This window comes from Pleuronectes platessa, chromosome 7 (genome assembly GCF_947347685.1).
Source record: "Pleuronectes platessa chromosome 7, fPlePla1.1, whole genome shotgun sequence".
In the NCBI taxonomy this organism is placed as follows: domain Eukaryota; kingdom Metazoa; phylum Chordata; class Actinopteri; order Pleuronectiformes; family Pleuronectidae; genus Pleuronectes; species Pleuronectes platessa.
Genome location: NC_070632.1, coordinates 1012389 through 1037212, shown reverse-complemented (window position 1 = coordinate 1037212; position 24824 = coordinate 1012389). Strand labels below are relative to the sequence as shown.

At 45.1% G+C, this 24824-nt stretch overlaps 6 protein-coding genes across 7 annotated transcripts in view; 5 read left to right on the top strand and 1 right to left on the bottom strand.

The window, feature by feature from the left end:
• LOC128444276 (NLR family CARD domain-containing protein 3-like) overlaps nucleotides 1-6075 on the top strand; it is a 40952-nt gene extending 34877 nt beyond the window's left edge. For both annotated transcript variants that reach the window (XM_053426667.1, XM_053426668.1), the window contains exon 8: nucleotides 5454-6075. In XM_053426667.1, the coding sequence (XP_053282642.1) occupies nucleotides 5454-5679 (226 nt within the window). In that variant the 3' untranslated portion in view covers nucleotides 5680-6075. The remainder of the gene's footprint in view (nucleotides 1-5453) is intronic.
• The window catches only part of LOC128444271 (NACHT, LRR and PYD domains-containing protein 12-like), a 330858-nt gene that overhangs the window by 294705 nt on the left and 11329 nt on the right, over nucleotides 1-24824 (top strand). The gene's annotated exons all lie outside the window — the stretch shown is intronic.
• On the bottom strand, nucleotides 1204-3071 carry LOC128444287 (putative nuclease HARBI1). Its single transcript, XM_053426683.1, has 3 exons — nucleotides 2146-3071; nucleotides 1724-2026; nucleotides 1204-1518 (listed from the first exon to the last, which is right to left on the bottom strand). Exons 1-3 carry the CDS (start codon nucleotides 2847-2849, stop codon nucleotides 1350-1352), a joined length of 1176 nt encoding a protein of 391 aa, XP_053282658.1. The 5' UTR covers nucleotides 2850-3071; the 3' UTR covers nucleotides 1204-1349.
• Nucleotides 18289-20060, top strand: LOC128444294 (spatacsin). Its single transcript, XM_053426692.1, has 5 exons — nucleotides 18289-18794; nucleotides 18882-18958; nucleotides 19086-19241; nucleotides 19439-19590; nucleotides 19665-20060. The coding sequence occupies exons 1-5, from the start codon at nucleotides 18698-18700 to the stop codon at nucleotides 19837-19839; spliced, it is 657 nt and encodes a 218-aa protein (XP_053282667.1). The 5' UTR covers nucleotides 18289-18697; the 3' UTR covers nucleotides 19840-20060.
• The window catches only part of LOC128444275 (NACHT, LRR and PYD domains-containing protein 12-like), a 71057-nt gene continuing 66869 nt past the window's right edge, over nucleotides 20637-24824 (top strand). The window contains exon 1 of the mRNA XM_053426662.1: nucleotides 20637-20915. The gene's annotated coding sequence lies outside the window, so the exon portion shown is untranslated. The remainder of the gene's footprint in view (nucleotides 20916-24824) is intronic.
• On the top strand, nucleotides 20922-23876 carry LOC128444282 (protein NLRC3-like). The gene is made up of 4 exons (XM_053426678.1): nucleotides 20922-21101; nucleotides 21173-21307; nucleotides 21758-21972; nucleotides 22189-23876. Exons 2-4 carry the CDS (start codon nucleotides 21180-21182, stop codon nucleotides 23736-23738), a joined length of 1893 nt encoding a protein of 630 aa, XP_053282653.1. The 5' UTR covers nucleotides 20922-21101; nucleotides 21173-21179; the 3' UTR covers nucleotides 23739-23876.

Genomic DNA, 24824 nt, shown 5'->3' with positions numbered 1-24824 from the left:
GGACATTTACATTAGTAGGAAGAACAGGGTAGAGAACAGAGACGGGCAGGAAGCGGGGGGGCGGTGTGGGTGGTAAACCTCCGGGCCAGACTCCGACTCGATTTCAGTTTTTACACAATGATATCTGGGGCCGTATTCACAAAGGATTTTATCTTAGCGCTAGGAGTGCTCCTAACTCGCGCTAAAACATTTTACGTAGGAGTTTTTTCTTAAAAGTTATTCACAAAGCCTTTGAGACCTACTCTTACTAAGGATAAATCACTAAGAGTGAACTAAGAGTGACGCGCCGTTGCTATGGATGACGTTGATTCTCGTGCACGAGTTTAGAAGCGGTCAGTGCGGTGATTGGTTGTTCAGACGAGCCCACTAAATTACCGAAAAACAAGGAAATAGACTAGGCTAGAAATGAATTCCTATGAAGTAGTTATGGACAGTGCAGTTAGCAGAATACACGCATGATGACAAGTTTGTGCAGACCACGATAATGACGTTGTAGCCTGCACGTTCAAGAGAGAGAGAGAAAGCAAACAATAAAAATACGTAAATTGCTTTCAATCAAGGAGGCAATTCAATTTTCAGCACTTAAAACACTTTAAATAACAGCCCATACCGCCGTTCAAGTCCCCCTATCATGATGGATGTTGAAAACGTGAAACGCAAGCGAAAGGCCAATTGGTCCCAGGACCAATTGTTACTACTTGCCCAGTTTGTGCTGGAGCGGAGGGGGGTAATAAAGGGTAGATTCGGGGCTGGAGTGACCAGTAAGAAGAAGCGGGAGGCATGGGAAGAAATATGCGTAAACATAAATGCTTCCTTCCCTGCTGTTTGTCGCTCTACCGACGATTGCGAAAGACGTTGGTATGCCCTGCAATCACAGTGTAGGTTTGAGATTGCCGACTATAAAAGAGCTGTTGCGGCTACAGGTAAGTCCATTATTATCATTGCTTGCATTCATTTGGGAAATGCATTTGCATGTCTTAAATTTACAATTAACAAAGGCTACAGTGATATGAAACGTGAATGAAACTGAAATTTAATTTGTTGGAGGAGGATCTGCACCAAAGCCGTTGTCCCCGGTCGCATCGGTGGTGTACGCCGTCCTAGGCTCGGACGCAAGCATTACTGGCCTTCAGGGTGCAGCTGATCCTGCAGTCGAGTTGCTAAAGGAGATTGAGGGGTATGCATGCAATGATTTCAAAAGGCTTCATGAAAAACCTTTCTGTTTAATATTTACAGAAGAATTACAACGTGCAACTGGTCAACCCACTTCCCAAAAATGTGTTACAAATTAAATATATATATATTCCCCACAGGAGAAATGAAGATGAAAGTCCAGCTGCAGCATCACATCACACAGCTCTTCCTCTTCTCCCCCTCCTAGCCCTTCCTCTGCCAGCTCTTCCTCTCCCAGCTGCACCTCCTCTCACAGCTCTTCCTCTTCCACCCCTTTCTCTTCCAACTCTCCCTCTTGGTGCACCCACTGGCTCTCCTCTCCCTCCTGCTGCTGGTACCAGTTCACTGTACGAGAAGAAATTGAGGATGGAAATGAGGGTTTTAAAAAGGCAAAGAAAGGTCCTCAAAGCGAAAGAGTGGCTAATAAAAATGAAGACAGAATATTACACTCTTAAGATCGAAAAGTTGAAAAATTGAAAAAATAAATGTTATGAACTACACATGTGTGTTGACTGATTTGTGCCAAGGTGTTAAAATGTGCCAACAATACCTAAAATGTGTATTCACAAAGTGATCCCTAAATGCCAGTCCACTCGGTTCCACACGGCCAAATTCATTGTCATGTTGTCGAGCGCCATCATCATCATCATCGGGGTCATCGTCCTCTTCATCGTCATCATCGTCTGGCTGTGGAATGTTCCTCCGCTTGCAGAGGTTGTGTAGAATGGCACATACAGTGATGACTGTGCTTGCCCTCTCTGGGGTGAGGCGTATTTCGCCGTGGAGTACATGAAACCGACGTTTCATCTGCCCAATTCCTCTCTCCACAACATTTCGTGTATGTTTGTGTGCTCTAACATATATGGAGGTAAACAACAATAATAAATATGGATTTAACAAATAAAAGGCGTCAAAGAGCCAATACGATGTGTTTTACGCATAGGACTAAGCGTAATCTGCGTAATCACTTACATGTTATACTTTAGCTGTGCTCCCGGTTGTGGATTGAGGTAGGGTGTCAAAAGCCACGTCTTGCAGGGATAGCCACTGTCACCCAGCAAGTGACACCCAACTGGTACATGGTGCCTCTCAAAAAGCTGCCTCAGACCGCTCTCCATTAAAATGCGCGAATCATGGGTAGCTCCAGGCCACTTTGCAACAACATCCAGTATGTTGAAATTTGCATCAAAAACAACCTGCGTGTTGATGGAATGCACTTTCTTCCTATTGACGAACACGTCCTCATCTTTTGATGGAGCAATTATTTTTATGTGCGTCCCGTCAATAGCACCGACCACACCGGGCATACCTGCAATCGCCATGAAGTTGGCTTTGATCCTGTGTAATTGTTGAATGTCCAAAGGAAACCGGATAAACTGTTGGATGATATGTGGTCTAGCTAGCGCGTTGATAGTTTGGTTTATGGCACGGCTGACTGATGGTTGTGATATTGCTAAATCGTCGGCATTGCAAAGTTGCATTTTCCCTGTTGCTAAATAACGTAGTGTTACTAAACATTTTATTTCGGGACTAATGGGATTATTCCTGTTAGTCGGGGATGTTATTGCATCCCGCACTAAGTCCACAACAAGTTGAATACCCTCACGATTTAGCCTATATCTCTTGATTAACTCACGGTCTTCCATTGTCTCCAAAGCATTTCGTCTCGCAGCCATTTTAGGATTCTTTGTGAATAGGTCTTAGTGAGTTAGGAGTCCTCTTGAGGACTTTTAAGCTCTCCTTGATTTAGGTGCTACTTTTAGGCCTAAAATACTTTGTGAATTGCTCTTAGTGAAAAAAGTTAGGAGTCCTACATTTAAGAGTGACACGCCCATTATTTTTAGGAGTTACTCCTAAATTCGCCAGTTAGGACCTACTTTTAGCCCTAAAATCCTTTGTGAATACGGCCCCTGGAGCGGTGTGGTCTTAATGTCCCAGAGGCCTCGATGTACTCAGGAGTTTGTACTGAGATCTTCAGAAGAGAGTGTGTGGTCTTCCAGAAATCAGTCTACTGCTTTGTTCATCTGAGCGTTCAGGAGTTTCTGGCTGCAGTCTACATGTTCCACTGTTACACCAAGAGGAACAGAAAAGAACTCAAACACTTCTTAGGACCATATGGGAACACATGGGGTACCACCTCCCTGGATGATCTCCTGAAGAGAACCATGGAGAAATCCCTCACCAGTACAAATGGTCATCTGGACCTGTTTGTTCGCTTCCTTCACGGCCTCAGTCTGGAGTCCAACCAGAGAGTCTTAGGAGGCCTGCTGGGTCGGACAGGGAACAATCCAAAGATCATCCAGAGAGTCTCAGGATGGCTGCTGGGTCGGACAGGGAACAATCCAGAGATCATCCAGAGAGTCATCAACAACCTGAAGGAGATGAAGAGTGATGACATTTCTCCTGACAGAAGCATCAACATCTTCCACTGTCTGACTGAGATGAACGACCACTCAGTTCATCAGCAGATGAAACAGTTCCTGACGTCAGAGAACAGATCAAAGGAGAAACTCTCTGAGATCCACTGCTCAGCTCTGGCCTACATGCTGCAGATGTCAGAGGAGGTTCTGGATGAGTTGAACCTGATGAAGTTCAACACATCAGTCCAGGGTCGATGGAGACTGATCCCAGCTGTGAGGAACTGCAGGAAGGCTCTGTGAGTCCAGATATGATCAATAACATGTTCAATCAGTGGAGATGAGTCGTTCTTCAAATACACTCAGTGTGTGTGTGTGTGATAAAGTTATTATTATTAAGTACACGTACACTCTCATTGTTCTCATGTACATATGAGAACAACTAGATAGGTCACTGTGACCTTTGACCTCTGACCACCTGAATCTAATGAGTTCCTCTGTTAGTCTGAATGAACGCTTGAACCAAATCTGAAAGGATTCTCTTGAGGAGTTTTTAACAAAGAGGGGATTTACCAGGGTGAGGGTCACATGATCACGTTTTGTATGAATGTTGTGTTTTCTGATTTAATTCTCACAGATTTGATATTTTCTTTAATTACAGACTCCATTGGTGTGAACTCTCAGAGATTCACTGTGAAGTCGTGGCCTCAGCTCTGAAGTCAGACCCCTCACATCTGAGAGAACTGTATCTGAATGACAACAATCTGCAGGATTCAGCAGTGAAGCTGCTGTGTTCTGGACTGGAGAGTCCAAACTGTCGACTGGAGACTCTGAGGTCCTTAAATCCTTCTTCACTTTTCAAACTTTCTTTCTTATTGGGTCATTATTTATTTAAATTGTCTCAGTTCTGCTCTGCTCACTGTCCCTCAGTCATCTGTCACTCACCCAGCCTGTCAGTCACGTCCACCTCATCAACTCCATTCACCTGCACTCACCTGCTCCTGATCACTAAGAAAGTGTCAGTAAATAACATGTGGACTGAGGCCGAGCACTCGTCCTCCTCAGCTTTTCAAAATAAGACACATTCTTATTGAAACACGTTGGACAGTTGATAAGTATAGAAACAAACAGGAAGTGACATCAGGAGCCATCCCTACTTTAAACAGTGTTTAATTACACAAACCTGCTCAGTGACCAACACACAGAGAAGAAGCTGATGAATGAAACAATGGTCCAACATGTCTGATCTGATATTTATCTTCAGGTCACAGACTGGACTGAGGTCAGCAGCATGTTGAGAGTCTGTGTTGACATGATGACGATCCACAACAACAGGAGGACACATTCTAATATTCATATTTCTTTATCCAGGTTGAGGAGCTGCAGACTGTCAGAGATCAGATGTTCTTCTCTGGCTTCAGCTCTGAGGTCAAACCCCTCTCATCTGAGAGAACTGGATCTGAGCTACAACAACCTGCAGGACTCAGCAGTGAAGGAGCTGTGTGGTTTTCTACAGAGTCCAACCTGTCGACTGGAGACTCTGGAGTCAGTTCACTGACTCACTTTTGTAGATCTCATATCTATAAAACTGCATTTATACACAATTTGTCTCATTTAATTCTAATTTAACATATTCCTCTTCATACATAACTTGAATCCATTCATTAATTAATCTGTGACATTTTAAATATTCAGCTACTTGTTAAAACACTGAGTTTAGTTCTGGATTTCCTAAACTGATCTGCAGGACAGAGACCGGGTCCAAATAATCTATTTGTACTGAATCAGGACTCGTTTTTAGTCCAACATGTCTGATTTCATATTTATCTTCCATGTTATGAGTCTGTGTGAAATTATTATGTGTCTGTTATTTTCACACATGAACTCAGTTTAATTTACAGATAAGTTTTATTCTTTATCCAGGTTGAGGAGCTGCAGACTGTCAGAGATCAGCTGTTCTTCTCTGGCTTCAGCTCTGAGGTCAAACCCCTCTCATCTGAGAGAACTGGAACTGAGGAACAACGACCTGCAGGACTCAGCAGTGAAGGAGCTTCTTGATCTACAGCAGAGTCCAACCTGTCGACTGGAGACTCTGAGGTCAGTAGATGGTTGGAGTCAGTCCACGCTGCTTTCATCAGTATGTTACTAAACACAGTCAGTATCACAGATCCAGGGTCTGTGCTACCAAGCAGGATTTGTGGTTATCAGGTTCACTTCAGGTTTAGTTTTTTCAGTTCTACGAAGCTCGTCCACTTCTTAACCAGGTCAATCACCATGGTAACTTCTGATGACAGCTAACCTGCTCCAGGTTAAGTTGGAGATCAACCAGTATAGAAGCTCCGCCCACTGACCACAGTGACTCTACACTGTTGTGTGGTGCACACTCTCCTTAAAGGGACGGATAAGGGAAGTTTAAATCAACGTCTGGTTGGTTCAGTTGATCTCTAACTCACCCAGAACATCTCAATGTCTCCAGACTCATCCTGTCCCCAAAACACCAGATGACCTCAGCTTCCTGGAGACAGGTCCATGTGTGTGTCCTCAGAGACACTGAGTCAGTGTGTGTCTTCAGAGTCAGTGTGACAGTGTGTGTCCTCAGAGACAGTGAGACAGTGTGTGTCCTCAGAGACAGTGAGACAGTGTGTGTCTTTAGAGACAGTGAGACAGTGTGTGTCCTCAGAGACAGTGAGACAGTGTGTGTCCTCAGAGTCAGTGAGAGAGTTTGTGTCTTCTTGTCTTCCACTCGTCTTGTTAGTAAACAGCAGATTCAGATCTCGTGGCCTCGAGTTATTTATCTCGTTCACACGTTATTATGTCGTGGTCACGTAATATATTTTCACCAGATGCCACCAGGGGGCGCTGTAACTTACACAAGCTGGACCACAGCTGACAGCCTCACACGAGGGACAGAGACGGTGTCGTCTTCATCTGATCTGAGACAGTTTGTCCTCTCACTTCATCAGTGAAGAACTGATCAGGTGGATCTTTGTCACAGCTCTGAGATCAGTGGGACTGAAGCCTCTCCTCATCACATGGTAACCAGGAGCTCTTTATACAGAGCAGAACCTCTGCTGAGGTCCATCTGTCTCCTCTGGTCCCAGTTTGTCAGAAGCAGATGTTCAGTAACACACAGTGAAACATGGCTTCACCTGTAACAGCAGTAAATCCACCTCTCAGGTGTCCACTCTGCACTTTGACATGCAGAGGACACACACTGAGCTCTTAGCGTGTTCATTCCAACACGTGAATATGAAGCAGAGAGGAAGCTGCTCCACCTCTGAACAGGACTGAAGTCCCTGCTGCTCTTTCTACTGGATGAGCTGCATCACTGACTCACAGCTGATGAAGTGAGACTGTGACACTGATGTCTTCTTCTCTCAACAGGTGGGACTGGTCTTAGTGGAGCTGAGTGTGAAGAGGACAGTGTGAAGAGGACAGTGTGTGTGGACGGAGGCTGAGCTGTGTCCTGAGGATCCAGAGGCTGAAGCAGCAGCAGCTTGTGTGTAGTCTCCAATCTACACAACCCCTAATCTGCATGTGTTTGTGAGATGAAGCCGGAGCACCTGGAGAAAACACGGGGAGAACATGCAGACTCCACACAGGAAGACCCATCTGAACCGGATTCAAACCAGCAACCTTCCTGCCCCGATTGTGTTTATTCACATGAAGAATGTGTTTATTGAAATGACACAACACAAGCAGAATATATAACCCCTCTATAAAGAGTCACATACAGTGTGTTTAAGTTTGTCTTTATTATTGTCCACCTTTGTCCCTCAGTGTGTCTCCATGTGTGTAGAACCACATTCTGTGTATATGTTTGTTTATGATCTTAAAGTTCCTGGATTCACGTCACAAATTGATTTAGTTCAACACAAAGTTAAACACATTGAAATCACTTTGAGTTTAAAATGGGACGTTTTCATTTCTGCATCAGGTGCAGAGCGGTGGTGGCTTTTCTACTTTTGACCCACAGGTGGCGCTGCAGTATAACAGCAGCACATCCCAGTCAAAGCCTTTATATTCAGTGTATGAGTCAAACACATGGATCATTTCCTCTGTGACAAACCAGATGTAACGAGAAGAAAAACATCTCAGAGAGAAAAGTTCTGTTTCTACTTGTCTCTGCTTTAATGCTCAATAAACATCCTTCCACCGACTTCACTGGAATCATGACTCAGCTTTTCTTTCCTCTTCAAACAAACTGGTGGAAACATCTCGTCCTTGGTGCAGGTAAAAGAACAAAATCACCAGTTTGACATAATGGAAACCAGCAGAAGAAAAGTGAATGAGACATTTACAGAATGAAGAAGAGTCGATGAAGAGCAGAGCATCTTTAAGTCTCTGAGGAAACTGTTTCATAAACATTTTACCATATTTAATAGAAAACTGACCCGAGGACGTTTCATACAAACCCTAACCCACTAATGAGGAAAAGCTTGTGCTCATAATGAAATTCTACATCTGATCAATATGTCTCAATATAAACAGCCTGACAGCAGATCAATACATTTATTATGGATTATTTATCAGTGGATTTCATTCATTCACCATCACATCCAGTTGATGCACATTCCTGTGCTGCATGACATTAAATGGAATATTAAAATAAAATGTCCCTTTCATTGAATATATTGAAAACATATAGAACAGAACTCCATGTGTTTATCTGTTCATTGTTTCTACCTGAAGTTCTTTGCTCTGTTTTCTCCTCAGGATCATTAAACTCTTGTCTTCAGTCCGGTTCTGGCTGGTTTGGGAACAGATTGGATTTGATCTGGTGCAGTTAATGGAGCTCACTGATTGGATTGAGGGCGACCACATGGCTTTCTGCTGTTTTACAGAAGAAACATCTTTAAAATACTTCACTGTGGAAACTGTGGAACTTAAAATGCAAAGTGAGAAAGAAAGAAAGAAAAAACATATGTTCTCCGGACTGGATGAGAAGAGAGAAGAACTTTAAATAGAACTGAAATAACAATTAACATGGAGAAGACGTCAGCATCTGTCAATCATAAAGTGGAACCTTGAATTATCACCTCCAGCAGAGAGGTTCTGTTTCATCTGTTTGTGATGTGAACAGTTCCTGGATCTTATCTCAACACACGTATGATGATTGATATGTTAAATCTTCTACTTTTAGTTAATGTTGGTCTTTTTGTGTAAAAACCTTTTATTAAGAATCAGTTTTAGATTTGTGACAAACATGAACATTTGATATATATCATCTCTTTTTCTTTCTGACTCTTCCTCCACCTCCGTCTTTCTCTCAGGAATCTTTAGGAGCAGCAGCTACATGGACGTGCGCTGGTTTCCCTTCGACGTGCAGCGACCTGAAGTTCGGCTGGTGGACGTTCGGCGGCTGGTCTCTGGACCTGCAGATGATCGAGGCCGAGTCACCGGATACATCTCCAACAGAGAGTGGGACCTCGAGGGTAAGAGTCACCGTGCTGCTCTTCAAACAGGACACGTTTTCACTTTACTTACACTGAAGGAATTTAAGGTTTCTAACACTCTGAGTGAAGTTGTTGAAATATGAGGTAAAGTTCACTACGAGGCCAAAAACAGGTGAGAACGTGGAGATCACAGTGAAAGGTGATGAACGTCTGCAGCAGCCTCCTCTCCTCTGAGGAGCTGTTCAGGACGGTGGAGCCTGGAGCTGTTGAAGCTCCTGCAGACCTTCACCCTCTGACCTCTGCTGTGAATGTTCCTGTGTCTACGCTGGGACTTTACTTCCTGTGATGTCATTTCCTGGAGAATCAGGATCATGAAAACAACAATAATCAATTGATCCTGATTAATTAGAAGGACGACGGCAGCGTTTGCATTTTAATTAATTAATGAGTTAATACTGATTAATGAACAGTTCAGTCCTGGTCTTTACTAATTATTTACATCACGCTGACAAGTAAATGTTTAAAAACACATTTAAAATTTGGTTTTATTCTACTCACTGTAGCAGGATTACAGAGGTGAGAGGTCAAAGGTCACAGACGGGAGGATTAATGATATAATAGGTTGTGGTTATTATCCTGTCTGGGGATTTAATCCGTCTCTGGCTGATACGTTATAGAAACAGATGATTGTCCTGCTGATGAAACCTGAGCAGCTTCATTAGCCTCAGTTCTTCTGCAGCAGGAACATCTGAGAGACGTGTTTCACACCTTCTGACTCATTTCAGGTGTGATGGCTTCGCTCCTGTTTAACCAACAGTTTGAAAACCTGATGTGATGAGAAACTGTGACTGTGGAGTTTTTCTTCCAGAGGTTCCCGGCCTCAGGAACGAGCGTTTCTACGACTGCTGCAAGGAGCCGAACCCTGACGTGACCTTCACCCTGGTGATGAGGAGGAGGAGGTCCTCATCTCCACCCTCTCTCTCCTCGTCTTCCTGCTGCCCAACGACTCCGGAGAGAAGATCAGCTTAACAATATGATTTATGATATTTAGGACCAGTGTGAACAGTTATCCTGTTACAAACCATCTGAGCTGCACAGAGAAGATTCCATGTGATCTACTGGTGTGTCCCTCTGCTCCCGACTGGTTTGAATTTGTCTCGTTCTACACGATTAACAGAAGTCGTTAATTAACCCGTTCACGCTCAGAGGAAATCACGGCACTGAACAGGATCCTGGAGCCAAACTGAAATCACCACATCAACAATGTGACGTGTTTAAAGATCCTCAGGTTGTGTGTCTTTGTGCGTCTCAGATCATGAGCTTTTTCTTGGTTCTGGTGTTTTTATTGATCTGGTTCCTTTCTGTGTAAATAACCTCTGACCTCTGACCTCTTCACCCCCTCACACAAGGTCCTAATGTTGGTCACACAAAGGTCACGCAGGTGGATCCCAGCTCCAGTGGCTGGTTTAACTGGTTCACGTCTGTGCAGGTGTCACCGTGTTGCTCTCTGACGCTCTTCATGCTGCTCGTGGCTGAGATCATGACGTCAGACTCTGTTCCTCTGATCGGTGAGAACCTCCGTCAGTGTCTCATCTGTCTTCTCGTCCTTCATCCCTCCGTCACCTTGAGTTGAAGCTTCTCACTGATCTTCTCTCCTGGTGTCTCAGCTCAGTACTTTGCCTCCACCATGGTGATGGTGGGTCTGTCTGTCATCGTGAAGGTTCTGGTTCTGCAGTATCATCACCACGACCCTGATGGAGGACACATGCCACAGTGGGTCAGTCCCTCCTCCTCCTCTTCATCCTCCCAGTATGGTCTGATGTCTCTGTGGAGCCTCTAGTCCTTCACAGGCTCCAGGTTTGAACAAAGATGGACGACTTTTCTCCTCAGATCTGTGCAGATCTTATTTGGCTTCACTTTTTAAGGTCTTGTCGTCCATCTTGTTTAAACACACACACACAAATTTTGTACTCACGTGTTGTTAATGTGATTTCATTGCATCTGGAACCAAATCGTTGACTTCAGATGAACTGAGTGTGTGAGTCTCTGTGGTGTGCAGGAGCTGCAGAGCTCGTTCAGTCAGATCTGCCTCCAGGAGCCGCAATAAAAGTGACTTTAAAAATCTCTCTCTCTCTCTCTCTCTCTCTCTCTCTGTCATGGCGGAGTGTGCGTGGGGCTGAGAGCTGTGTGTGAGGGTGAAAGGTATAGTGGGTTTAAAGACTTACTTTGCTGAGCTTTATCATTTAGGTGCATGTTTATTTGTTCGTCTTTAGTTGTATAGTTGTTTTTTCTGTTTATAATAGTTTGCTGAGTGGGTGTTAGAGTGTGTGTGAGTGAGTGTGTGTGTGTGTGTGTGTGTGTGTGTGCTAACAGGCAGCATGCCTGTGGCAGCGGCAGCGGCAGCGGACTTTGAGAGTCTGACTCTCCGGCATGCCATCAAACTGATCCCCGCAGTAGCATGCAGTGTGGCAGAGGCCGCTGGCTGTGGGAGAGGTGGTCAGCTGTGACTCGGTCAAGTCGGCCTCCAGGATGAACGGAGCTATCATCATGTTTTTAGATAGCACGGCGAAGGTGAGCGAGGTGGTGGAGACAGGAGTGGTGATCCACGACACGTTTAACCCTGTTCTCCCACTCGTCAACCCAGCCACGCGGGTGATAATATCTAATGCCCCACCTTTTATTAAAAACGAAACTCTGGCCAAAGAACTGTCCCGGTACGGGCAGATTGTGTCCCAAATTAAAATGGTATTTCTTGGGAGTAAATCTCCAAAACTGAGGCACGTAGTGAGTCACCGGAGGCAGGTGTTCATGGTCCTCAGGGACTATACTAAGGAGCTGAACATGTCTTTTTCCTTTAAAATTGAGGGGTTTAATTATGTGGTTTTTGTTTCATCCGAGGCGATGAAGTGCTTTGAGTGCGGGGAGGAGGGGCAGTTCAGGCTCCGGAGAGTCCGCTCCCGGAGGTGGGAGTCCAGGGGGGAAGCCCCCCTGTAAACGAAGTCTCTGAGCAGTTAAACAAAACAACTGACAGCCAGCCAGAGTTAATTGTAATCGACGAAACTGAGGGGAAAGGGTTACAGAGCAGCGCTGAAAGGCTGTGTGAGGACATGGAGTAAGGCATCAGTGATGATGAAATGTTTAAATTAACACAGAAGAGGAAGAGTTCAGGCTCTGGGCACAGCAATGCCAAAGCCTGCAAGGCAAGCCGTGGGGTGAGGTCCAGCCAGGGGAGCGCTCCCTGGCCTCTACCCCCCCCCCCCCCCTCTGACATCAGAACCTTCCTGGAGACCACTAAAGGCCAGAGGCAGGATCACTTCCCTGACCTCAAACTGTTTTTAAAGTCCTCCAAACCACTCACCAGGAAAACAGGCAGCGATGAGTTTTTAACAGACCAACAGATTTATAGACTCAGGAAACTCATGTTGAGAGTAAAAGGCCAAATGATCCCTGATGATGATGAGTTTTAAAAAGTCCTTTTACTCTTCTCCTTTACTGACCTGTTTACTGACTGCTCTTCTTTTTCTTTTATCCATGTGTGATTTTAAAATCAGCACTTTAAATGTGAACGGAGCCAGAGCTGATTTTAGATATTATGTTTTTACAAGAAACCCACAGCACTGAAGACAATGAGTGTGACTGGAAGAGGGCTTTTAATGGGGAAGTGATTTTAAGCCACAAGTCCAGCTGCAGTGGGGGGGGGGGGGGGGTATTTTTTTTGCCAGGAGTTTTTTACCACTTTCTTTTAATGTGGAAGAAATTATTCCAGGTGTTTTGTTAAAGGTCCAAGCTAAATATGAAAATGTCAAGCTGGTGTTTTTAAATGTCTATGCGCCCACGAGTAGGGTGGACAGGATGGAACTTTTAAACATTTTAGATGATACTGTTGAAACCTGTAGTGGTGATGATTTTATGTTTTTAGGAGGTGATTTTAACTGCACAGAAAATCCCACTTTAGACAGGAATCATTTAGAGCCACATCCTGCATCAGGTCTCAGGCTGAACCAAATGACTGAGGCACACGAGCTGTCTGATGTGTGGAGGGTTTTTAACAGTAATCACAGACAATACACCTGGAGCCATGCCAGAGACAATGTTTTATCCCTGGCTAGACTGGATCGACTCTATTGTTTTAAACACCATTTAAATATTTTTAAAAGGTGTTTTATTCAGCCGGTGGGTTTTACTGATCATTGTTTAGTCTCTTGCTCTGTTTTTATTAGAAATGTTCTTTTAAAGAGCGCCTACTGGCATTTTAACACAGCTCTTTTAAACGTCCAGGCTTTTAGAAATGCTTTTAAGTTGTTTTGGTTTTCCCACAGAGAGAGCAGGTCTGCCTTCAGCAGCATTCAGCAGTGGTGGGACATCGGAAAAATACAAATAAAACAACTTTGCCAGCAGTTCACTCGCAATGTCAGCAGAGATTTAACCCGGACATGAGGGATCTGGAGAGACAGGTAGAAGAATTACAATCTTTAGTAGCTTCTACAGGAAATCAAGGGCATTTAGACTCCCTCAAGGCCAAACAGTAGGCTATAGCCAACCTGCTGGGGGTCTCAGCACAGGGGGCTCTGGTCAGATCCCGGTTTATGAACATCTCGCAGATGGATGCCCCCTCCCAGTTCTTCTTTGGGTTGGAGCAGAAAAATGGACAAAGGAAGACCATTCACTGTTTACGAACGGGTAGCGGCTCTGAAGTCTCAGACTCGTCTGAGATCAGGAAGTGTGCTACCGGTTTCTATAGAGACCTCTTTAAGAGTGAGTGGTCAAGTAATCCAGATGTGCACAGCAGCTTTCTGAATGGTCTCCCTCAGGTTAGCAGGAGCAGCAACACGGAGCTAGCTGCAGACATTTAGAAGGAAGAGCTGCACAGAGCCACCATGAGCCTGCAGAGCGGCAAAGCTCCAGGGATAGACGGCCTTCCTGCTGATTTCTTTAAGTCCTTCTGGGACATCTTAGGACAGGATCTGCTCGAGGTAGTCAACGACAGTTTACAGAATGGAAGGCTACCTCTGAGCTGCAGGAGGGCCGTCATCACCCTGCTGCCAAAGAAGGGAGACCTTCAAGAGCTAAAGAACTGGAGGCCGGTCTCTCTGTTGTGCTCGGATTACAAAATCCTGTCCAAAGCTCTGGCCCTCAGACTGAGGGAGGTGATGGCGTCCGTCATCCACCCTGACCAGACTTACTGTGTGCCCGGCAGGCTCATAAGTGACAACGTCACTTTGATTCCAGATGTTTTGGACCTCTCCAGTTCATTGGCAATAGAGACTGGTCTTATTTCCATAGACCAGGAAAAGGCTTTTGACCGGGTTGAACACCAGTACTTATGGCAGACTCTGGCTGCTTTTGGGTATGCAGATGATCTTAATATACTTGTGAACACATAAAAAGATATTGATCTTTTTTCTGATACTGTAAATGACTTTGGTTTTATCTCTTCTGCAAAGGTGAACTGGGGGAAGAGCGAGGCTCTGATGGTTGGAGAGAAGCTGGGGGATCGGCTCAGGCTGCCTGGAGGTCTGGCCTGGAAGAAAGGAGGAATCCAATACCTCAGTGTCTTCCTGGGAGATGAGACCCACATCAAGAAAAATTGGAATAATGTCCTAGAGAAGGTTAAAGGTAGCCTTAAAAAAATGGCAGTAGCTGTGGCCCAAAATGTCGTACAGAGGCCGGACATTAATAATAAACAATCTGGTCTCATCTACCCTGTGGCACCGGCTGGCCTGTGTCGATCCTCCACCTTCTCTCTATTAAAACAACGGGTTTTAATAGATTTCTTTTGGGGCAGGATGCACTGGATCCCACAGAGCGTCCTTTTCCTTCCTACAGAGGAGGGGGGGGCAGGGCCTGGTCCATCTGGCCAGCAGGGGCGCTGCCTTCCGCCTTCAGTTCTTACAGAGATTGCTGACCGGGCCAAGGGACGCTCTGTGGAGACCTCTGTCCCGGTGCATCCTGCATCATTTTAACAGTCTGGGTCTGGATTTTAGCCTGTTTTTAATGAATGATAATGTTGTATATTCAGCTTTAACATGGTTATATACAATGATGGCATGTTACTGTTGTAAATTCTAACATGTTTATATACAATGATGACATGCTTCCTCCTAAGTTTTGAGTTTGAGTTATTCGTCCCCCTCTTTGGAATGATCTTTGACCTATCGTAAAGTATCTGACCTGCTAAGGGAGGAGCAAAGATTTGGCGGTTGACTTCAACTTGAAGTTACTAAAAACATGTCCAAATTTAGGCATAGACATTATGTGCTACGTCATTTGATCTATAGCTTTGTTTACAACACCTCCTCTTTAAAAAGGTCTTGCCTGGCGGAGGCGAGCCAGATTTTCACTATCTGGCCTTTGTGATTTCTCCGGGCATACCATGGAGCCCGTCTGACCTGTGAAACTTCTGTGTAATAAATTCTGTTATGCTGCAAGTTCTGGGTCCGCGTCTCCTCTCTTCAAACACCAACTTCGACAAGACACTGCTGCTTCAAAGATACGACAATAACAAGATAGTCTCACCATCTCTTCCTGGTTTTTATAAGAGTGTTTTTAAAGTATGGAACCTTTTAAAAAAAGAGCCAAGGCTACAGGGGGACTCCCTGCACTGGCTGCTGCAAGAGCATGTACGGGACCATTCTAGATCCCCCCCGCTGGGCACAAGGCACCCTCTCCCGACTGCTGCAGGCTGCAGGGGTCTATACGCTCAAAGAGCTCAGACCTCCACCAAGAACCAACACGCTCCTTATGAAACCACTTTGAAATCCACTAGAGATTCATTTTGATTTGGATCTGCACCAAATTCCACAAACTGGTAAACATCAGTTCTCTGAACATGTCTGTGGAAGAGGAACCCCCCCCCACGATCTGGTTCACCAACCCAGTCTCATCAGAAAACGTTCAATGGCAACGTTGGTCCACTTGGAACGACGTTACCATCTCACAATCTGGCCTCTCAGATTGTGAGATGGTAACATTTAGTCCTCCCATTGTTTTGCATTGGCACGTGACTCTCAAGCTCCCGTCTGCGGAGAGGAAAACATGGCGGAGATTCCCTGTTTTTTCAGATAAAAATATAATTTTGTAACTTAGTTTGGGCATAAAAATTCATTCTGACACCATTTCTAGCGAGAAATGTGCTCTTTGCTTCCATAGTCTTCAGCCAGTTCGTGCTTATGATAAATATTTTAATAGTTATCACCCATGTGTTTATCGTTGCTATGACGGTTGCCATGCCACCACGGCGCAGCTTGGTGTTTAAATCACAGTCCCTGCGTGGTGTCCTTCAGTGATCGTGAATGTTATTCATGTTATATAATAGTAATATTTGAGGCTAGATTACATCTCTAATGAGAAGTAACCTGCGAGTCTGTTCATACCGAGGCCGGCCCGAGTGCGCGAGCCGAGCGGCCCGAGCGGCGCGAGCGGACATGACGTGTGGCTGTCGTAAAAACCCTACTTGTAAACAACCAGTCCTTTAACTAAGCGCTACGTCATAAACACGGCGCGCTTGGAAGACCACGATGTCATCTTCCTTCTGTCAGGTAAGTAGTTTATTGTTTTTAAAGATCGTTACGATCTAGGTTTACAGTCCGAGTGCGGAGAGAGTCCGTCAATCCACACTATGGACGCTGTTCATCAGCTAATACGCCATTGTTAGCCACATGCTTCAGCCCACGGTAGCCTGTGCTACCTGGGAGGTGAATACATGGTTGTTGAAACCAGTTCAGATTGTAAAAATAGATAACCCATTTATTACAAAAAAACTACACTAGAATTTCCGCACTGCGTTGTATGACTCCGCTAACCAGAGCAGTGTCCGTCTACATATTTCTACATATCTTCTCTCATATAAATGACACTGTATCTCTTGACAACTGAAACCATAAGATGAGGTCAGTGTGGCCTTGACCTTTTTACTTTAAGACAAATACAAAGTTAGACAATCCGAAAACATGCAGTTATGCCTCCGGCGACTCGCTATTGCAGAGGCATTAAAACCGTAGTGTAGTAGATTGGATTTTATTGGTGTTACATTGGACATCTTGTATGGGTACACCAAAAAATATATTTGGTTTCACATTCTAGATGGCAATAAGCAGAGTCATCAACTCAGGAAAAATATTTCTGTAGAAAAGAAAGCCCTGTATGTGTGTATGTATACATACACACAAACGCACTATTGAGACGTTTTGTTTTTTATCATATATTCTCAGGCAGTACTGATGCATTTACTGAGACGGGACGTGAGGGCCTACTCTGCGTGCTCAGAGTTCAAGCCCAGCAGGCTGCAGCGGGCCTGACATATTCTGGAACAGCAGCACAGTCTTTGGATGACTCCTCTGAAGATGAAAACATGGCGAGGTACTTCTCCACTGATGAAGAACTGTGAGGGCTGTGATTAGCTACACTCTCTTGCTACAATGCTACTCATGCTACTCCCTGGCAGCCTTAGGAAGGCATTAGCTTGCTGTGTGGTAGCTGTTAGCTTCAGCATTTTTAGTTTTTAGCGGCCTGTCTGACGTTTATGTTTAAAAAAAAAAATCAGAGGGAACCATCTTCATAATTTAACACTATGGTTTGTTTGTGTGTCCTTCAGTTCTTCTCAAGAGAAGCAGTACAGGTGTGCCTCAGCTCCACGGTCCCTCCTGCAGCCTCCGCTCCTGATGCTAACCTCATGTCTCCATCACACCAAGCAGCAGACCTGGATTGACAGACCTTTCTCCAGAGCTGCCCCCTCCCTCTGAAACCCCCCTCTCCAAAACACTATTTGTGTAGTTTTTAAAGTCTTATTTGCATGAGAATTGTTGATCATATCATTTCCAGCAGATGCCTTAATATAATGTTTGTGCACAATAAATGACATTGATCATAACATAATGGTATTTCCTTGCACTTCTACACCATGATATTGTCAGATAAGATGCTGATTACATTAAAGCAGTGAATGCTCTGCTTTAAGCAACATAAACACACAATGATCCAATGGATCTGAAGTAGAATGGGCACATTACATTCTGTAGAGAATGCCTCAGTTATGGAAGTCAGAAAATAACTTTCTTTATCTGAGGTTCCAGTCATTTATAATCACAGCAAAGCACACAGGTCTGGTTGTCTAAGTGGCTCCCATATCATATTGTTTAAGATGTGTAACATAAACTTTGTGTTTCAGTGCAAAATTAGTCATTAGTCAAGAGTTCACCTTCTTCTTTACACTAAAATTAGGTGACCCAGATGTTTCACAATGCAATCTGATAAGGTCTTATGAGAAACATTCTTAACATTAAAGAAATCAACACAGAGGCTAGCAATAACTGTTTGACTTTAATCCGTAGCTGGTAATCGGCAGCCTGACTTATTCAAACACATTAATACTACAATGAATAAGGCAGGGGTTTTTCATCAGAAATCATTTCTGGGACATTAATTTAAAAGATCTCCAGTATAAGCAAATGTGTTTTAAAATTGGTTTACATCCAAGTGTGAGGCTGTCCTGGCACATGGAAATAAGATATATATATATTGTTTGTATTAGCTTTCCCTCAGTTTAGTACTTGCACTTCTTGAAAAGCTCTATATAAATAAGATGTATTAATGTTTATACATTGCCCTCTAGTATATGTTTTCCTAAAAGTCACTGTAGATACAGAAATAACAGTATGGTTCAGGTGACAGTAAGTGGAAGCTGAAGGTAATTTCCATGTGCTCAAGAGAAACATAACGTGACGATATAGTTGATTTCTGATAGAAGGCCCTGCAGACAGCGAGAAGCACAACATGGTGGCGCTGTGCTTCAGCATGAGGAGGGAGATCGGAGAGAACCACGAGATGGCTGCCAGGACGCAGCTGAAGATCATCGAGTCTCAGGAGTGGGGTGAGGATTCACCGTCAGTGAACGTCTGAGTCAGGGTTCCTCCTCGTGTCATGTGACCATGAGTTTCACCGACTTGTCTCCAAACAGTCGTCACGCCGGATCTGAAGAGCTCATTGGTCAAAGTGTTGGGTCTGTTGAAGGACGCAGCTGAGAGCTTCTCCAAGGTACCTGAGCTCCTCCAGCTTCCTGTAACACTCACTGAAGAGAGTTATTAACTGTGAGTGTGTGTGTGTGTGTGTGTGTGTGTGTGTGTGTGTGTGTGTCTGTGTGTGTGTGTGTGTGTGTTTGTAGGACTCGTGTGTGCGTCAGGCGACTCGCTGTGTCCTCACAGCTAAGCTAGTCGCTCTTCAGCTCCACTTCCTGAACCAGGGCTCAGACGTACGTGTCATCAACCTGCGACCTGCGGTGCTGCTGAACACGCTCGTCCAGCTGCCGCGATGCTACCAGGTCACTTCCTGTTCCTGCTTCACTGAAACACTTTCACAACCTTCAGTCTGTTGATGTTTAGAAAACACATTGTGTGAGTGTGGTGATGTGGTGACGCAGCGTGGAGTCTTCTGACCGTTAGAAGACTCTTGAGAAGTAAAGTGCACGATGTGGAAGGAGCCGCAGCTCCAACAGAAGTTGTGTGTTTTGTGCGGCAGGTGTTTGTGGTGTCGGAGGCGTACGGCGTCAGTCCCGACTGGGCCGAGGTTCTGTTCCAGAAGGTGATTCTGAAAGGAGACTTCGTTTACCTGGAGGAGCTGAAACGCCACCGCCCGCTGACCTCCAGCCTGTTCGAGGACATTTTCAAGAAGTGAGACGCCGACCTGGTCCTTCATGAGACGACCTTCTGACCTCAGCTCACGTTGTGTGTCTTTGTGGTTTCAGACTGGAGGGCGCTCCCAGCAGCGTCACTGTGCACGTGAAGCGCCTGCTGACGCACTGCGAGGACGTGTACAGCCGCTACAGACTGGCCTACCAGCAGAAACTGGACCACGTCACCAAAACCATGCTGCAGGACGCAAAGACGTCCAACTACCTGAACGACAGACTGGCCAGCTGATCCGCTGAGCCACTGGTCTGTCGAAGAAGAACTTTACAAAACTCATTGAGCAAATAGAAGTTTGTTCTCTTATCTTCTGTGGAGATTAAAATCTGATGCTCTCAGCGAAACATCCCTGTTAGTTAATATTAAAAAGATGAAATGTTACAAGCTGAGAATCAACAGAAAACCTTCATGAAAACTTCTGTGAACATGTAAATTAAAGAGACTTTTTAAACGGCTCTGAATCGAACCTGTTCTTTGACGTCCAGCAGCTTCATGTCCACTGTCCACTTGTATTTGGTTTGTTTGGTTTTTATTAAACTGACTCGTGGACCCGTCGTCTCCAGACGTGAACGGTTCAGGTTGAACGAGGCCGAGCAGGAAGTCCTCCGTCAACTTCATCAACTTGGGATCAGAGCGATCGTCCTGTTTGGAGAAGATGTGGACATCACTAAGATAGCTCTCTCTCTCTCTCTCTCTGTCTCTCTCTCTCTCTCTCTCTCTCTCTCTCCCCCCCCCCTCTCTCGCTCTCTGTCTCTGTCTCTCTCTCTCTCTCTCTCTGTCTCTCTCTCTCCCCCCTCTCTCTCTTTCTCTCTCTCTCTCTCTCTTCCCCCCCTCTCTCTCTCTCTCTCTCTCTCTCTCTCTGCCTCATGTAAACTTGTAGTTGTTCTACATGTATTTATGTATTGCTGATCTATACTGATGAGATCTAGACCTCATACTTATTACAGTGGGTGGATTTGCTTGTAAATACCTGGTTTGTGCATCTTATCAGTTCTGACATGTGACTAATAATTAATATTCACGATGATGTATGAATGTGACCTGACGTGGCAGAGTTCTGCAGATGGAGTCACACATTCAGCTCCAACACCAAATATGACAACCTTCAAATCACAGGAGGAAACATGGGTTAGGGTTAGCTTCATGTGAACACAACACACACACACACACACACACAGTCACACACACAGTCACACCCAGAGTCATGTGATTTCCAGTACCTGCAGAGAGGGGGAGGAGCCTCCAGTGAAAGTGTTCAGACTGGTTCTAACTTCAAGGAGCAGACGGAGGAGACGTGAAGTCTGAGGCTGGTGAGTGTTCAGCAACATTTATATTATTCATTCATATTGTTTCACTGTCACTGACTCTGGGTCAGTTTTCTACTTGTGGACTTTAGAGAGAAGAAGATTCAGGATGAACTTCTGTCAGTCAATCAACAGTTTGACTCGACGCTGTGATTGGCTGAGTCCAACACATTAAACCTACAACTGTCTCAGGTTAAAGAAACACTGAGTTTACTACCTGGCTTCATTGTGTGTGTTTGAGCTCACAGTGTTTTTCCTCTCAGACTGAAGATGAGTGTTTATGAGGAGGAAGAGGACAGAGCAGAGTCTCCAGGGTCCAGCTGTCTGTCTCTGAAGAGTGACTGGTCCATGGATCCTCCTCCAGTCTTCAGTAATGAACCTGGACCCTCAACCACAGAGTAAGAGACTGTTTCTACTGGGACCTGCTCTGAAGAGGATCTAGTTTCCTCTAGTGTGGCCCCTGCATTAGGACACAGCTTCATTGAAGTTGGTGACTAATCTCTCAGAATCACTCAAAGAGCTCAGACCTCCACCAAGAACCAACACGCTCCTTATGAAACCACTTTGAAATCCACTAGAGACTCATTTGGATTTGGATCTGCACCAAATTCCACACACTGGTAAACATCAGTCCTCTGAACTGGTCTGTGAAAGACCCCCCCCCCCCCCTGATCTGGTTTCACAGACCACAACCTTCCACCAAGTTTACTGGTAATCTGTTGTTTTTTATAATCCCACTAACGAACCAACCAACACACAAACATACTGGGTGAACACAAAACCTCCTTGACAGAAGTGATGACAACCTGTGACTGTGACATGTGAGTTATCAGGACATGTCTTCACAGGGAGAGGAAGAGGAGTCATGTTTCTGAGGAGGAGCAGTCGTCCTGCTGTGCTTCGTGTCAGGACGTCCTGAAGGATCCAGTCTCCACCAGCTGTGGACACTCGTTCTGCAGACAGTGCATCACCTCATACTGGGACCAGTCTGGTTCTTCAGGAGACTCCTCCTGTCCCCAGTGTGGACAAAGATCCAGAACAGGAGCTGGAGGTCAGACAGCCGGTCAGAGCAGCACTGTACATGTGTCTGCTGATGTCTTCACTTCTGACAACAGCACATGTGGTTTTATTTTGTTCCTTCATACAGCATCAACATTTAACATCGTTAGAAAAGCACAAAGTTAAAAAGCTTTTATTTTTTCTAGTTTTTCTGGATCTGATGAAAACAATCAGCAGATTCTCAGATTCTCTGTCTCTCACATTGTTTCTTGTCTTTCAGCAGATCGTGGTCTGCAGGAGGCTTCAGATGAACATAAGCTCAGTGTGAGGAGGAGATGTGAACATGTGACTGAAGGAAGTGATGAAACAGGAAGTAGAACCCTCCTCAACAGGATCTACACTGAGCTCTACATCACAGAGGGACAGAGTGAAGAGGTTAATACTCAACATGAGGTGAGGCAGCTTGAGACGGCTTCCAAGATGAAGATCCTCCAGGACACTCCCATCAAGGTCCACGACATCTTTAAAGCCTCCACTGACCAGCAGAGCAGCATCAGAGTCGTCCTGACCAACGGCGTCGCTGGCGTTGGAAAAACCTTCTCGGTGCAGAAGTTCACTCTGGACTGGGCAGAGGGTTTAGAGAACCAGGATGTGGGTCTGCTGGCTGTGCTTTCGTTCAGGGAGCTGAACCTGGTGAAGGACCAGCAGCACAGTCTTCTCACGCTGCTCCATGTTTTCCATCCAGCGTTACAGAAGCTCACTGCAGAGACGCTCGCTGTCTGTAAACCTTTGTTCATCTTTGACGGCCTGGATGAAAGCAGACCTTCTCTGGACTTCAACCACAGGGAGCTTGTGTCTGAGGTCACACAGAGGTCATCAGTCAACGTGCTGCTGACAAACCTCATCCGGGGGAATCTGCTTCCCTCGGCTCTCGTCTGGATAACCTCCAGACCTGCGGCGGCCAATCAGATCCCTCCTGCATGTGTTGACAGGGTCACAGAAGTACGAGGCTTCACTGAGGCCCAGAAGGAGGAGTACTTCAGGAGGAGATTCAGTGATGAAGAGCTGTGCAGCAGAATCATCTCACACATCAAGACGTCCAGGAGCCTCCACATCATGTGTCAAATCCCAGTCTTCTGCTGGATCAGTGCTACAGTTCTGGAGCACATGTTGACCACAGACCAGAGAGGAGAGCTGCCCAAGACCCTGACTGACCTGTACTCACACTTCCTGCTGGTTCAGACAAAGAGGAAGAACAACAAGTACGGTAAGAAGAGGACTGACAGAGACGTTCTCCTGAAGCTGGGGAGGCTGGCACTTAAACATCTGGAGGAAGGAAACATCATGTTCTACCAAGAAGACCTGGAGCAGTGTGGTCTTAACGTCACAGAGGCCTCGGTGTACTCAGGAGTTTGTACTGAGATCTTCAGAAGAGAGTGTGTGATCTTCCAGAAATCAGTCTACTGCTTTGTTCATCTGAGCGTTCAGGAGTTTCTGGCTGCAGTCTACATGTTCCACTGTTACACCAAGAGGAACACAGAAGAACTCAACAACTTCTTGGGAACATATGGGAACACAGACACCTTCTCCCTGGATGACCTCCTGAAGAGAACCATGGAGAAATCCCTCACCAGTACAAATGGTCATCTGGACCTGTTTGTTCGCTTCCTTCACGGCCTCAGTCTGGAGTCCAACCAGAGAGTCTTAGGAGGCCTGCTGGGTCGGACAGAGAACAATCCAAAGATCATCCAGAGAGTCTCAGGATGGCTGCTGGGTCGGACAGGGAACAATCCAGAGAGTCATCAACAACCTGAAGGAGATGAAGAGTGATAAGATTTCTCCTGACAGAAGCATCAACATCTTCCACTGTCTGACTGAGATGAACGACCACTCAGTTCATCAGCAGATGAAACAGTTCCTGACGTCAGAGAACAGATCAGAGGAGAAACTCTCTGAGATCCACTGCTCAGCTCTGGCCTACATGCTGCAGATGTCAGAGGAGGTTCTGGATGAGTTGAACCTGAACAAGTTCAACACATCAGACCAGGGTCGACGGAGACTGATCCCAGCTGTGAGGAACTGCAGGAAGGCTCGGTGAGTCCAGACATGATCAATAACATGTTCAATCAGCGGAGTGTGTGAGTGTGTGTGTGTGTGTGTGTGTGTTTGATAAAGTTATTCTTATTATGTACATATACATTCTCATTGTTCTCATGTACACATGAGATCAACTAGATCAGATGTGGAGAGTGAAATCCAATGTGATCACTGTGCTGGAGTTTGAGGATTCAGACCATGTGGGTTCCAAGGGAGGTTATTGTATATACTGTGTATATCTATATATATATATATATGATCAAACAGCACAGGTTGAGGAGACGATCACTGAATCAGTGTTTGGATGAGATTCACTGACGGTTCCTTGAAACTGAAGAAGCAGGAAATATAGTTTATTCTTCTTTCTTGTCAAACCAGAGTTCCCACTCTGTGTTTGTGCTCCACCACCAACCAGTGCAGTGTCCGTCCCTCAAGGTTCCTGACATGTTGACTACACAATAATATAAAGTCAATGTGACCTTTGACCTTTCACCACTGAAATCTAATCAGTTTGTCTTTGAGTCAAAATGTGAAGAAATCCCCTGAAGACAGACTTGAGACATCATGTTCAAGAGGCCATAACATGTTCTGTGACCTTGACCTTTGACCTCTGACCTCCTGAATCTAATGAGTTCCTCTGTTAGTCTGAATGAACGCTTGAACCAAATCTGAAAGGATTCTCTTGAGGAGTTTTTAACAAAGAGGGGATTTACCAGGGTGAGGGTCACATGATCACGTTTTGTATGAATGTTGTGTTTTCTGATTTAATTCTCATAGATTTGATATTTTCTTTAATTACAGACTCTATCGTTTTCGACT